Source organism: Cololabis saira, chromosome 1 (assembly GCF_033807715.1).
Source record: "Cololabis saira isolate AMF1-May2022 chromosome 1, fColSai1.1, whole genome shotgun sequence".
Taxonomy (NCBI): Eukaryota; Metazoa; Chordata; class Actinopteri; order Beloniformes; family Belonidae; genus Cololabis; species Cololabis saira.
In genome coordinates, this window is record NC_084587.1 from 42,928,502 (window position 1) to 42,944,860 (window position 16,359).

Here is a 16,359-nt window from a genome sequence, read left to right on the forward strand (position 1 = left end):
CAACATCCTGAAAAAATCAATTTCTGCTATTGGCAGCACATTGATTTGTGTGAATGGATGGAGAGTTCAGACGTGATGAGATGATACCGTATGATACGGTGAGAGACGGTTAACGCTGCGCTGCTGTAACACACACACACTCACCAGGGAGCTGGTTGATAAGTGTCTGGAAGCCACGTGACCCCGTGTCCACTGCAACACCTTTAATCCAGGACAATATGTCTACTTAATGCACTGTGCCCTGAGGAAGGGAAGCACTTTCCATCTTCACTGTGGAGTCAGAAGAACACCTCTCATGTGATGTGGTCTTAGCTGGAGAACAGGATGGACGACACCTGCAGGATTTCTCTTGATTTATGCGCTTTATGGATGTCTGTGAGGCCGAGGATGGATGGGTGTGCACCGACACCGCTGTGGTAATAGATGCCCCCCCCCCCCCCGAATCTGATTATGAGGTAAATCAGATTCAGTCCATCAGAGTCCAGTCTTTGCAGTCCAGTTGATCTAGAAGACATTTTCCTGCAACAGTTGTGTGTGATAATGAGTAGCACCATGTTAGAAGAACTAAGCAGCTTTTCTTACAGCAACTGCTACAGCTAAGGTTTTAGCAGCTGTCTATAACGTGGGTTCCCTTGTGATCCTGTAGACCTTGCCAGAAGCCAGATGTTCAGATATCCTGATGTTTTTTTTTCTGTTGCAGTGTCCAGTCCTGCAGAAAGAAGGACAAAGACATCCCATTTACTGTCTCTAGCTTTCACCTGTATGCTGTGCTACGCCTCGGAAAGTGAAACCTGAGCTGGCGATGTTCCAGTTGCAAGTGGGAAACCTAGAAAGACGTGTTCATGCTTGTGCTCACTGACCAGGGAAGCTATTTTTAGCAGCTCAGGCTGACCTCAGTGCACTCTGCTGCGGTTTGCAACTGAAACACCAGTATGTTCAGATAAGGCATGTATGAAAACAAACTGACAGAAGTGCTGGACATTTATGAAGTTCTGTTGGTTTTTGTTACAGTTTTGTTTTTTTCTGACTTTTCACATCAGACATGTGTCTTCCGAGCCATCCAGGTCAAATTTATATCTATTTATTCCATCCATCCATCCATGTGGTGGGAGGTGGGGTACAGATGGAAAGGTCACTGGTCCACCACAGGAACACACAGAGACAAACAATCATGCACACTTACATGTTTTGCAGGAACAATTAGACAATCCAGGCACCTTCATAAACTTTCATTCTGCCCTCTCATGGTCATCAAATTAATAAAAAGGAAATTGATGTTTGATTCTGTCTGTTGAAGATTTAATCCATGTAGATGTAGAACTGTTACTATGATCAGAAGCAACATCTGCTCATTTTGTGATTTTGATGGTCAACGAAAGAATGATCTTATTTTTCTGGCCAGGCCCTCCTCGCTGTGCTGCGTGAAATGATTCCTCTGCATCACCATCTGCAGTTCCAGCTTGAGTTCTGTAAAAAACTTTCAAAACTTTAAAAAGTTATCTGTTTTCTTTGACTTTTCACCCCAATCATCTATATATTTTTTTGTATGTTCAATTTCAAGCTACACAGCCATTGTTACATTGTACTGTCTCCTGCACTTCCCATGGTGTATTGCAGCTACAAATAAACAGCTAAACTGGCCACTCCTAAAATTGTCTGTGAGATTTATGTCCTTTCATGACCCATCAATGCTAACAATTCTTTCATAATCAATTATGACTAATCAATGCAGTTACAAAATAATATAAAGCTAAAAACCAATCAAATGATGTAATTGCATCTTTGTGTCATGAACTGATGAAAATGTAACGTGTAATTGTACATGAAAAGGGTGTACCTACTAACTATCTGATGGTACCTGAGGGCTCTGAGTGCTCTAGACGGGTCATTATCATAAAATGTGTGAAAGAACTGGAGAAAGAGAAAGAACTCGTAGGTTTATAGTATTGACTCCGCCCACCTCATGCCAATCAAGTTAGTTGTTTTAGCTTAGCGTTACTCATGAGTGACTCATAGGGACTACCGTCTGAGAAAAGACTCTGCCTCTCTGTGTTTACCTTCCACCTGAGATCATTCAGGGACTCAGATAGGAATTCTTAGCTTTGGGATCGCCTGGTTCCACAGAGTCCATACTGGCCTCCACTGCACCCCAGCCTGTCTCCATTCCACTGCCTCAGCCTCAGGCAGCATCCACAGTCTCGGCTGCTCCAGCTCTGGCCACGGTCTCGTCTGTTTCTGCTCCGGCTGCAACCATGGTCTCGTCTGTTTCTGCTCCGGCTGCAACCATGGTCTCGTCTGTTTCTGCTCCGGTTGCAGCCATGGTCTCGTCTGTTTCTGCTCCGGCTGCAGCCACGGTCTCGTCTGCTCCAACTGCAGCTCCAACTGCAGCTTCTGTGGCTCATGCCTCTTCAGCTGGAGCATCAGCCTCCTGATCCTGCTATCGTTCCGGGCTCTGCAGCTCCTGCTCCCAGCCGACCCCCTGAACTGTGTTTCTACCCGTTTGTGGCTGCAGCTGGAGCAGGAATGTTTTGGCATCCTGTCTTTTACTCAACCTCTGTTCATCATCTAGGTCTATTTAGTTTCCTTGGCAGTGTCCTCCTATAGTCTGTGAGTTTTATTATTATTTTGGCTTTTCCTCGAGCTTGGAAGTGAAGTTTTTTTTTTTCTGGATTACTGCCTGAGCAGCGCCTTAAAATTTATTTTTGTTTGTACTCCTGCCGACTCCATCTTTTGCCTACAACCAAACAACCAAAATCGTTTCCATTTCTGTTGTAAAATATACCATGTGATTATGCAGGTCAGAGGAGACTCACAGCTGGGTCCGGCCCCCGGTGGTCGTTCAGGGATCTCCACGGCCATGCATTACTGCTTCGTTGTTGCACCTTGATTAGTATTAATAATACTATCTTAAAATTAGTGTGTTTATATTCCACGCACTTGTTGTCGGGAGGAAACATTCATCTTTCTGGGAGCAAAAGTGAAATATCTTGTTAGTGCTGTTTGGCAATAATTCAGTGATCTTTTCCTCCTCAATCATCATTTGTTTCAGCCTATAGATATTTTTTTTTTCTCCTGTGGTAAAATTAATCACCTCTCCAGGCACAATCTGCCCATTCCACTCCCTCGTGGCACCAGAAGAAAGCAGCCAGCTGTTGTAGAAGTCTGTGGCCATTTGTGTTTCCCTTTTGGCAACCGGGCGCTCATCAGCATTTGGAGTAACCTCCAGTGATTAGACACACAGAGCTGCAGGGTCGCTATCAAAGAGATGAACTTTTATTGTTTCCACCAGTTATGCTCATCCCTGCTGCCCGGGACACTGCGGATGCTTGTTGTGCCAAAACTATACACGATGTCCAACTATTCATGATGCAGCCTGGGCTGCTTCCCCCTCAGCTGCACTGCTCCATACAATCAATTCCAAATCACCTGGTGGGGCTGTGAGACCAGCATGCAGAGAGAGAGAGAAACCCCCTGTCCCTGTGGGGCTGGTTTAGGAAGTCCAAGTCTGAAACTGCACTTAACTGAGATCAGTGGCGTCAATTCAGTGGAAGCTAAGGTATGGCAAGGTTACGAGTCACAGAACTTAACTAGAGTATCAATCAACACGTCCAGCAAATACTCATCACAGAAGTCTATGTAGCTTATCTTTGTGGTCTAGAAAATTGGAACTTTTTCAAATGCAGTCTCGCTCACTGCAAAAACTCAAAATCTTACCAGGAATATTTGTCTTATTTCTAGTTAAAATGTCTCATTTTTAGTCAAAAAATCTCATTACACTTAAAACAAGAGTCATTACCAGAAAAAATAACTTGTTATTTGACCATTTTCACCTGTTTCGAGTACATTTTCACTTGAAATAAGTAGAAAAATCTGCCAGTGGGACAAGATTTATCTTCTCATTACAAGCAAAAAAATCTTGTTCCACTGGCAGATTTTTCTACTTATTTTAAGTGAAAATCTACTTGAAACAGGTGAAAACGGTTGTTTTTGAGTCTTGTCTTAAATGTAATGAGATTTTTTTTGACTAAAAATTAGACATTTTAACTAGAAATAAGACAAATATTCTTGTTAAGATGAGTTTTTGCAGTGTATAATAACTAGTGAAATCGATCATGTTCTGATTTGCATTTGTAGTTATTCTATATGTATTAAGTAATAGAATAATCAATACAAATAGACAGAGTAATTCCATAAATGTATTTGAAAAAACAAACATTTACATTTAACCCTTGAAGCAAAGCTGTGGCGGCTGCCATGCCTTGCCATACCCAATTGACGCCCCTGACTGAGATATTCATATGTCCCAATTAGAAACCCCCCACGGATCAGGCTTTTAAACACCTGCTCATGCCTGCTAATGAAACTGGTTAAATAAGCCAGTTTCATTAGCTAAGTTGAGAGACTGACTTCCTCTGGGGGGGAGTGGGTCACGAAAGATCTGCAACAGGAGAAAGAGAGAGAAAAGGAAAGAAAACGCCTGAAATAGTCCCTGTAAAAATGTGGCCATGAGGGGAAATAAAAAAAGCAACAGACTGACTGCTTTCATTAAAGAGCAGCGTATGGTGGCAAATATAACAAATATGGAGAAAGACAGTCGCAACATTGTCCTCCATGTCGGAGTCTGTTTCCTCAGCCCCTCCCCGTGAGCGAGCGCGGGTGGTGGTGGGGGGGACTTCATTTGATCAAACCTTCCAACTTGGACCACTTGGGCTCAGCCAGTCGCACTTTTTTCCCCATCCAGACATCGCCAGAACTTGCAGCAACCTCTACTGAGTCGGCTAAAGGGGACCCTCAGCATCCGCAGCATCCTTCTCCCTGCATGCCAGCGATGCAGAGGGAGGTCAGCTCCTGCCCGAAGTGGCACCGCGCGCTCTGGCTCTGGCTCCTGCTCCTGGCCGGGCTCTTCCCCGCGGCCGAGGCGGACATCACCTGCAGGTCATGTCAGCCCGGGAGAAAGTGGCGTGGACAGGAATTACTGCTGAGACTGGACACGGGAGGGCGAGAGAGGGGAGTTCGGGGTGATGGAGACGGGATCCGTCCCTGCGAGGCTGCGGGCTCCGCCGCTGGATGCGCTCGGGCTCCTCGCGCGGAGAACGCGCGTCCAAGCCCGGAACGGAGTAACCCGCGCGCATCAGGAGCCGGGGCCACCCAGAACCGCTCCGCAGACACTAAAGTTTCCCGCGGCAGGAGGGACAGCGGCGGCAGAGCCGGAGTCCGGGGCCGGGAGCCGGCGGAGCGCAGAGCCAGGGCGCCGCGCTCCGAGCCGCGCTGGAGCGCAGAGGAGCGCAGAGCCGCCGCGGCCAAAGACGAGCCCAAAGTCAACAGCTCCACGTTCGCGCTGAGCGGGGATTCCTCCCACAACCAGGCCATGGTGCACTGGTCCGGCCAGAACAGCAGCGTAAGTCCCGGTCCGGCCGGCGGGGATGCGAGTGCGCACGTGTTGCGAGAGAGACACCAGCACAGCTGCTGATGGTGGTCTGCTTCTGTCACTGACGCATCCTTTACTTTACTTTAGTTTAGTTTATTGGTCCTTTCAATTCCCACAAAACCAAAGTACAAGTTTAATTCGTCAGTGTTGCAAAAAAATATGTATAATTTTTGGTATATATGTACAATTTTAGCTAAAAACAAAGGACCAAAAGGTGTAGACTGAAGCCTAAGCTTATGACGCCTACCCTTTTCACCAAAAAATGTTAGCTTTTATAAACTAGGGCAATGTCATTAATAAATATCATTCCATACAGTATTTGTATAAGCAATAATACAATAGTACATACACATACCTACACATATACATACATACATACATACACACACGCATACTGTGTATACATATATATATATATATACATCATGACGAGATCAAGACAATCACTCTGATGATTGCAGGACCATTTGCTCTGAAAAGAGCTCTATAAGTTGTGTGTGTGCGTGTTTGTGGGGGTTTAGAAGCCGCTCAGCGCTGCAGGTTGGGGAGATCCCAGCTTCCGCCTCCCTCTGCCGCAGCAGGGCTCCAGTCTCGGGAGAGAGAGGAGAGCAAAGTTTCTGGCTGTAGATCTCCTCAGGTGACGGATGGAGAGATGCACCGGGGGGGGTGTCGGAGATGCTCATAGCTGGCTCAGAGCTGGCTCGGAGGCAGGAGAGAAGGCGCTCACAGGTGCTTCTGAGTTCACGGTGACGTCCTGGAGCATTTTGGTGACGCACCAGCTGCGTGACGGGAGTAGTAGACTTTGATTAAACCATTTTCAGTTGTTTCATTGATATTTGTGCCAGTCATGGTGATGCACAATTTCAGAAAAGGAAAGAAAGTATTTACACACAGATACGTCTAAAACTTTTAGTTCCATGAGCAAAAAGCATCAGAAGAATGAAAACTTGCTCCTTAATTAGCTTAATTAATCAAAACCAATGAACTGTCAGTCCCCATCACACAGCACTGCTGCAGCTATATGACACGGATGGCTGTGCAGTCCCTCCATCCATCTATCTGTCCTCCATCTGTCCATCCATCCATCTATCTATCCTCCATTTGTCTATCCATCCATTCTTACAACCATCATTCCATCTGCCCAGCCATCCATTCATGCATCCATCTATTTATCCTCCCTCTTTCAATCCATCCATCCATTCATCCATCCATACATCCATACAACCATACATCCATACTGTACATCCATCCATCCATCCCTGTGCCTTCCTATTCACGTTCACGAGGTTCTGCTTCGAGTCTAGGTATCTTTTGATGAAAGGTGGATGACGTGGCCTGGACAGGTCACCAGTCCATCCCAACTAACTACTGTTATTATTTAGTTTTCCTTTTCCTAAACTTCAACATGTATGGTTGCAGCCATCAATAACTTTACTGATCAAATATTACAACACAGAAAAGACAGTTCTCTATCTTTCATCAGCCTTCATCTCTACAGGACACCACTGTATCAACTTTAGACGCTACGAAATGTTCTTGTTTACATGTTAGGACTTGCAAACAGGGTTTTTTCGTACGTAAAAACACTTCCAGACAAGCATGAGTAAAGATATGATGTTTGGATCAGTGGGGCATCTCTGCCAGCGTGAGGTCATGCCGTTGTATCGCCATCTGCTCATCAGGCGAAGCCACCTAGCCTGGAGATCTAGAGGCTCTGCCGGCACATTTAACTTTGCTTTGCAGGAAAGTCCAGCTAGCAGACATTGGAAATCCATCGACTCCAATGTTGAAATGTCCAACTATAGAGCGGTTCAAAACGCTGTTTTGGTCTCAACTATTTGACATCCATTACAACTCTGATGGGGGTGAATATTTTCGTACCACATCAGGAGAATTTATATAACTCAATAAATGTATCTAATAATGATTGATTGACAGTTGGCTCAGCCAGTGACTAGCCGTTATCCCTTCCTCATCAGTAATCGTGATGGTACCGCACTTAGCGAAGCAGCCAGCAGTTTGTGCTAACCCAGCGTCAGCTAAATGCAGTTCTTATTTCACAACAGAAACATTAAAAAAACGGATATTCTGCTGTCGATGTCTGCCTGGAGCTCTGCAGATATTTCAGCAGATATTTCAGCTAGGGCTGTGCGATATATCGAGTATAGTCGATGTATCGCGGCTTCTACTCTGTGCGATGTACAAAATGACTATATCGTGAATATACGAGTATACATTGTCACGCATTTGCTTTTAGCCACGGGCATTAAATTACAGGCTTTTCTCACTCTCTCATCTTGTCTCTCCTTCTCTGAGACATAAAACAAGCGCACCCAGTTACACACGTCAGTCACGTGCTGTCGTGCGTGCATCGTTATACGCCCCTGACCAGCTGCTGTCGGCGCTGCTGTCCGGGTCCGCCGGTCAGTCCCACCCCGCTTTAACTTTAACTTAACTTTAACTTAACTTTAACTTAACTTTAACTTAACTTTAACTTAACTTTAACTTTCCCAAACTCAGCTTGTTTGCGCCGTGAGCTCATCCGCGCGGTTGCTACTAAAGTGAACTGGGACGGTTTAGTAAAGACGGGTGGGGATGTTTTCTCCTTGAATGCCGCGCTGATGCAGCTCCAACTATCCACTCTGTGTGACGCGCGTCCGCGCGCAGCCGAGCCTTTCTCTTCCAGAGCTGAGAAACGTCACCTAGTGTTGCTTAAATGTGGCCACATGAAATCATTCACTATCATCGAAACAAAGTCAAACAAGACTATATGACGTCATATTTCTAAAAGTAAGTGAACGTGATGCAAAGTAAAGGAGGAGAGGATGAAACATTGCAGTCCCTACTCCCTAATTAGGTTAGGGTTTATAAAAGTGTAAAATAAAGGCCCCTCCTGCTCAGAGCAGCTCATCCTGGTAAAACCGGGACCAGAAGATGTTTTAAGCAGATGTTCTTAAGACGGGGAGTCAGAGAGATGCAACGTTCACTTTCTGTTTTGAAATGACAATTTTTTTGTTTGTGCCGCTCACTGCTTAGTAACTGTTAATAAATACAGTTTTGGTAAATTTGACTTAGTTGTGATTTCCCCCTTTGTGCATGAAAGTTTAAAATGAGCATATATTAATGCAGTATGAACAAGAATGTTTTAATGTAGACATATAGAATCATCATACTGGTGTGATTGTATGCATCAAAGTGTTATTTCAAGGCTAAGGCAAAATATTGAGATGTATATCGTGTATCGTGACATGGCCTAAAAATATCGAGATATTAATAAAAGGCCATATCGCCCAGCCCTAATTTCAGCAGATATTTCAGCAGGGAGCCACTCGAGGAGCTGGTCGCTGCAGCTAACTTTGATTGACATACGGTGAGCGTGTTCCCGCCAGCTTCCTGGGAAACATGGTTTCCAGGCGTACAGAGAACAGGAAGCTTAAAAACTCCCCTTCAGGCACCAGTGGGTCACATGACCTAATGCTCCGCCTACTGTTTTCACAGGCTATGGGTTCACAACATAAATACTCCGACTGATGTATCTGATGGCTTCAGACTTTAAAAAGATAAATAAACCTAATTCCAGTTCACAAACATGAAGACACGACTTCTCCACCTTGTATCCTGTTTCTTTACAGACATGTTTACAATTACAGATTTTTTTAAAGCGAGTTGTGGAGGAGGGGAAACGGCAAGGGAAATGCTGATCAGCCATGATTAACGCGTTCTGTGAAAACGTGCGTTACTTGAAACCTGCGGTTAACATGTCGGGAATGAAAATACTAAACAGTTTTGAGATCTCTGAAGGAGAGACGGGAATAGTTTAAGGAATATTAGTACGTTAAACCCAAAGTTCAGGCCATGCTGCAGACAAACACAGTTATGGAGGCTCCAGCACTCGTCTGTGAATGTGATCACATAACCCAGTTTTAACGTATTCCTCTGGCTATAAAGAGACACATATGAAGCATGGTCGCACAGAGACTGAACGTCTTTGCTGACACGAACAGGACCAGGTGCGTCCACGGACAGCAGGCTCGATGTGTCCAGAGACGAAGACGGAGCAGGAGCTCTGGGTATCCGCCACAGAGCCGTTCCCTGCTCCTGTAAATCCTGCATCCCAGGGTGTTATAATAAAGTGGGAAAAGAAATCTGAACCTCAAGCACAGCTGTCCATCAAGTAAATCAGACGCATCAAACTCAAAGCCTATGGGCCAGATCGGGACAGATCTGGCCCGCCGCCTCATTTTATCTGGCCCAGATGGGAAGATAATTACGGACTTCCAATTCAGTTTTATTGCTTGACTTTCCTTACCGGCACCGTGTTGACATCTGCCCACTGAATCCCAAATGAAGCTGTTTCCTACAACAGTTTTGTGATCAAGTCCTGAATTGAAAACAAAAACAACCAGAGAAAACAGCAACTTCTGAAGAAGGAAAGCAATTTAAAGGCAATGTTGTTCTGTCCGTCAATTCTCTGTCACACCTCTACACTAGTAATGCATTTATAGTTTATTCATTAGTGCAAAATTCACAGGCTATTATGTGTTTTTTTCTTTCTTTTTTCAAGTAGAAATATTTCAGTAGTCTTGCAGCTTGTGTTCACCGGCCGTGGGAAGATGCTTGTAGATGTTGGTATATGCTAGTGGATGATGGCGGATGCTAGTAAATGCTATTGGATGCCAGTAATTGTGAGTGAATGCTAGTAGATGCTAAACAGGTCATTTATCCTTAAAAACGATAATAATAATAATCACCGATCATTAATCTATCCTTTTTTTAGATAATGATGCAAAAATGTCAAACTTTACACATGTTGAGGGTTTTTTGTGTTTCTAAAGCATAAAAAGTGAGGGTTTTGTCATTTCTGCCATCCACGTTACCACAGTCTCTATTTTAGTGTAAATCATGCAGGTTTTTGGTCCCGGGTGTCTGCGGTTGCAGGTTTCAGAACAGGCTGGGACCTCAAGACAGAAAAAATAAAAAAGGATTTATTGCAAAATTCTGCTCTGATTTTAATAAAAACCTAAAAATAACTGTCCAGAACACATGATGCAACACTGTGTCAAAAGCACAATATGACAAAAGCAATATTACTATTTTAGTTATTATTCCATACCAGAAGTAATTTGTTTGATTACTTTCTGTTGCATCTCATCTCGTTGCAACATCGCCGTCTTCTGAGAGGACATCTTTAATTGCTGGAAATGTAGCCTTCTCATCCTCATCTTCTGCCTCGTGGTCAAAAATGGCCGTCCGATCCAATTTAAACACCTTTCCAAAGCTTGATCCACTTCCATGGCTTGGTTGTAGGGTCCATTAATGGATCTGTTCCGTATCAGCAGCGTTTGGTGTCCTGCAGCACAAACTCCAGTGAGCCGTCATCAGCGGCTGCAGAGAGTCGCGGTCCCAGTTTGGACCAGGACCGGTTATTGATTTCAGCTGATAGCGGAGCCTTGAAAATGTTCATTTATTCATTTATTCAGAGGGGGGAGGAGGGTAGTGATGCATCGTGGGGAATTACACATAAAGGAACCAAAACATTTAAGACACCGTACTGAAACTGTAAACAGCAGCACCCTGCTGAGCGTGCTCAACGTTCTAATGTTAGCCACGGGTAAGACACCACAAACAACAGCCCGCTGTGTACTCCACCACATACTCTATTGTAGTCTGTCTCAGCCCGTCAGCCGGTCGTTTTTTCCATTCAGATCCACTTATCTCGATTCAGGTCACCGTAACACGGCGGCGGTAGCGGCGTATTATCACCGCGAGTCTCTCCGTAATGGCCGACTCTGCTCTTTACTGGATAAGGTGATGCTGCAGGCCGCGCTTTAATGCTCCACACTCAGTGTAGAAGAAATGTAATAACATCATTAGATGCCGTGTCATTGCAACACTTTCGTGAGCAAGAGAGGCGAGAGGAGAAGAAGAGAGAAGGATCAGGGGAGACGAAGGCCGCAGGTGAAGAAGAGGGACGTGTCCCATGTGGCATAAATCCACGCAGTTTGTCACGACACGCAGTTCAGCGTCCGACTTTGTCAAGGTTCCAATCTCAGCTCCACATCAGCGCTCAACGCCGACCTTGTTTCTTTCTGAAACGTTCCTCAGGTGTAAAAAGCAATTTTTGAACTAGAAGTTTAAGGACATTGATCAGTCAAACGATGTCCTGGCTGGACTGGACGCACAAGCACAAAGAGACAATTTTCTGCCTGATTTGTGAAATCACATGATTGCGGTGGGGAGAGGGGGGGTGATCATGTTGGTTGAGTGGACATCCTTTTATGTAGATGTTGTGTCCGGGCCTCTCGGGTCATTGATGCGATGCGTTCGTGGCTCTGCAGCTGACATCTGCAGCTGACCTCTGCGACGCTTCGGTTCCTGTTTCTGAGACAGTGAATGATGTAGGGGGGTGTCGTCTCCGTGTGAGAGGGCTGGTTTCTCAGCAGGGATATGAAGGCAGTGACAAATGTAAAATCCTCCTTCACCGCTTTACTATATTAGCCAGATTTTTGGACGTCCTGACAACCTGCTTTCCCTGCTACACCCATCATCCCGGGCCGGCTCTCAATCGCATCCCAGCATCTGCATGCTCCACTTGTCTCCTGAGCGTAACGCCACACTCCGCCCCGGGAGCTTCTGTGGACTCCACAAGAAACGAGGCCACCAAGAAACCAAGAATGTCAGGAACCGCTCGGAGTTTATATTCAACCATCTTTCTTGTACGAGGAAAGAAGTGAAATAACTCTAGGATTTGAATCTATTTAGGGGTGGTATGACGAGTAATTTGCGGCCTTTCCTTAGGTCAGCTTGTTTATGAGAAAAGGGAAGATCCCGCATGAAACATGTGACATTGTCGGTCTGATTCGGAGCAGATGTGCTTCCCGGTCTGAGCAGATGTGGAGAGAGGCCACAAGCCACAGCGCTGAAGCGTGAGGGATGCAGGTGAGCACTCACATGCTCTGAATATTTAACCTTTAATGCTTTTCACAAAATTCAGACGCCGTCAGTTCAGTTTGGACTCATGGAGTCACACGTGAGCATAAACGGACCCGCTGAAGAGCCGAACACGCAGTCTGCGTCTCGGAAAATGATGGAAAAATGTCATTTGAGATAAGCGGGATACAGACGGACATGAGTCCAGTGTGTCTTCATTTAGATTTAACCGTCTGAACATGCTCTTGCCTCTGGCACTCCAGAGTTTACCAGAAGTTCACGGTGAACTCACAACCAGAGTTTCGCGCATTACCCGCTGACCCGAAGCTACTGTCAAACCCCGGGGGGAGAAAAGTCCTACATGTACTTGTAGTCCATGTTTTGTTTTGTTTTTTTTTGCGGCTTCTTGCAAGGACATTTGAGCGTTGAGAGCGCTGTCGTCACAGTGCCGTCAAGCTGCGTAGGTGGACGGAGAGGAGACGGCCAGATGTCGTCTGCCGCAGGGGATCGATCAGATCAGGAGTGTGCCAAGGGTCTGGTGACATGGTTACATCGTCAGACTTTCGATCGTCACCTGTGTTGAACGAACCGGGCATGATGGAGGACGTCTTTGTTCAAAAGCTGACACAACAGATTTAGACGTTTGGTTTTTATGTTCTGATCAAGTGTAAACTGTAATTGAAGTTGCCAATAATAATCAAATTAGTGTGAAACCCTGAGACCAAGTTCTGTGTCAGCTGGGACGTCCAGATGTCTGTTTGTGAGGGGGACGTTTTCAGTTTGAACAAACTCATTACAGCACTTACATGCAACATTTTATCTGTACATCACTTCTATCTGACAGCAGCGAAGCAACTATTTCATTATTATTTCCATTTTTACGGTGCAATAATTATTATAACATGCAGAGAAATGTAATTTATAGTCTTTATAGGAAAGTTAAAAACCAAATGCGCTCGTAACAAACAAATATTGGCACATCTGTCCACTCGGTTCCAGCCGTCGTCTCCGGCTGTTCAACATGAAGAAGCGCAATACAAAAAAGAGCTGTTTTTCGTTCTGCTGTTTGTCTGTGTCTTTTTCAGCTCTCTGCCACCCTCATGAACCCTCGGGCCCGAGAACTCGAAAGTTCCACCTTAAGAGACATCGTTGTATTCAGCCACTGACAGATCTGCACTTCTGTGGCCAGAAACCTGGAGTTTAAGGGAACAGATTCTCCACAGTGACGACAGGGCTCTTTAGCCCCTGATGAATCCAAACTGTTAGACAATAAAACTGTTTCATAGGAATGTGTCGGTAAACCCAAACGCTGCACCTCCACCAACTTTGATGCCACAGAAAGTTAGAACAACCAGGCTGCGTGAGCTGTTTTTAATGGCCACCCATACAGCTTTTCCACCAAACCCGTTCCAGGGCTGGTTCTGGGCCTGTGCTGAGTTTGGAACCAGGCTTTCGGTTCCCACTGACAAAGAACTGCTTCTGGGCCAGAAAAAAGCGGCTCCAAGGTAGCACCAACTATTTGCTGGGCTAGAGGAAAGAACCGCTTACGTAAGCGGAGGGACCGGAGTTGTTAAGACCAAGGGCAATAGCAAGACTGCAAGACGGCGACATTTTCAAAAAAGCAACAAATTAATATGGACACAGCAAAGCAACAGTGGTCTGTGGAGGAGACAACCTGTCGTTTAGGGATATGATCAACGGAGGGTGCTGCACAGACCAAGTCCGTATTAGAGCAAATACGTTTTTGTTGCTTCAATTTTCGCACCAATGCAAATGCAGCAATGTAACTGACATTTGCAGTGATGTAATGACGTGGCTCCCCTTAGCACCCGAGCTATGAAAAAACAAACCGGTTTTCAGTGGTTCGCAAGTTGAACGAGTCCTAGAAACCTGAACTGGGTTGTGTCAGCACACGTGGGAGTGGGTGGTCCCGCATTGGTGGCTGTAGATGTTGATCATTGAGCTTGGCTGGATGGCGCCACCTCATGTCTGGTATCGTTGTAAAGAACTTTGTAAGAACTCTTCTCGCCGGGCTTAAGGCTGCTAGCCGGGGCTAACCGGCTGCGCTGAGCTCACCGGCTTCCACATCTCGCAGCAGCTGGGTCTTCTGGCTCTCTCGTTGGCTCACTGTGGGAGCCTTCTCTGTTGACTAGCGGTGAGCTAAGTGACCACGACCTCCAGCAGAACGCTGTAAAAGCCAGTTTCATCGGTGGCGGCTCTCGTTTCTGATGGCGTCTCAGGACCCATATGTAACCTTGAGGATGTTTGGACAGATTTGATCAGAGTGAACATCAGTTAGAATCATAATTTAGCACTAGCTAATCCAGAAAAGCTAAAATAGTTGACTTCCAGTAACTGAATGAAGGTGGGTTAGCTTCAGGGCATGGCTGGCATCGGTCCACCTCTTCTCAACAGTGTTTGTCTGTAGGTGACAAGCGCATATCCCGATTTAAAAAAAATAAAATCATGATTTTGATTTTTTTCACAATCTTAAATTGAAAAAAGAAAAACAAACAATTGGAAAAGTATTTACGGCTGGGCAGCTCCTTCTGTGGGGGTGACTTTATTTTGCGACCAACTCCATTTGGGTTCAGCCATCGGTCTCCATGTGCTACCGCTACACGCACAAACAAGGAGGCGGGTAGGAAAGGACGTCACTGCCCGTAATTTGCTATGACTGGTCAGTCAGGTTGACGACGTCAATACTTCTCGTCAGTCAGTGCATCAGCATAGAACTGCAAATGTACAGTATAGAATGTACCCTAGACCAGTGTCTCCCAACCTGGGGTCCGGGCCCCCCCTGGGGGGGCACCTGAGATCTCTGAGGGGGCGCGAAACTTTGTCTGCTTTGAGGATATGCAGTTGTAACAATTATACTTGCGCATGTTAAATAAATAACATCATAATAACACACCTAATGGAATACTGTAATCCAAGTCTGTATAAACCCACGTAGTATTTTAAAATGACCAAAATATAAGTTATATAAGTTATAAGTTATTTAGTAGGATAAAAACGTAATAACTTATTATTATATCATTATTCAACATTTAATCATACTACTACTCCGACAGGTTGTTAAAGGAAAAATGTAAAAAAAATGTTGCTCTCATATTAAAAGAGACATTTTTCAGAAATTAGTTTATGTCCTTGCAATTATTTTCTGTGCATATTTTATACATTGGTGACACAAAATGAAGGTGAGAAAGACAAAGTCATATGTATACAGGGTAAACCAAAGAGAAATGTGTCACAAAAACATAATTAATGTTCATTGTTTCAATTAAAGATTTGTAACAAATCACTTTACTCTTTTGTAAGTACGCTAGTGCTAGTACAGTACGTACGGGTCGGGGCGCCCGGCTGGTCTTAGACACAAGTAGGGGGGAAACAAGGAAAAAAGGTTGGGAACAACTGCCCTAGACGATCCCACGATCTCTGCAGTTTGAAAGATCGTCTTCATTCTTTCCACCATCACCTGCTTGATCAAGGTGAACATTCGGGGTTGGGTCTTTATTTTTTGAAATAATTGGTGTTTAAGAATATTATAAGAATATGAATTTGAATGACCTGGATAATAAATGGTCAATAATGGACTGGAATAATTACTGGATTATAATGTTTACTGTTGTACTTTGAAGTGCCTTGAGATGATTTATATAGTCTACCAACTGAACTGCTTGTCACATGACCAGTTTTCAGTCGCAGCCGATGTGATTGCAAAATTAGCTTTGATCACATTGCTTGTTCAGCCCCATGAAAAGGTGCCGTGTAAGTAGACCATTGCAAAATGACAGAAATGTCAATGTAAATAATGTAGCTTTTTGCACCTTAATTTTAAATTACTACCTGATGTTTGCTTAAAAATCATCTCAGCTAACCACTAAAACTATGAGTATTTAATCCTTTTACATCACAACCGACACCGCTCCACGTGTGAGGGAACATAGTGCCAGAGAATGACCGATCAAACGAACCCCTGTTACTGGGAAGAGCAGCAT

The 16,359-nt window shown here is 44.8% G+C and overlaps 1 protein-coding gene across 7 annotated transcripts in view; it reads left to right on the forward strand.

The window, feature by feature from the left end:
* The first annotated feature begins 4,783 nt into the window (after positions 1 to 4,783).
* LOC133446251 (VPS10 domain-containing receptor SorCS1-like) overlaps positions 4,784 to 16,359 on the forward strand; it is a 248,106-nt gene continuing 236,530 nt past the window's right edge. For all 7 annotated transcript variants that reach the window (XR_009782821.1, XR_009782822.1, XR_009782820.1 and 4 more), the window contains exon 1: positions 4,784 to 5,398. Coding sequence is in view for 3 of the 7 variants with exons in the window: in XM_061724266.1 (XP_061580250.1) it covers positions 4,820 to 5,398 (579 nt within the window). In the remaining 4 variants the exon portion in view is untranslated. The remainder of the gene's footprint in view (positions 5,399 to 16,359) is intronic.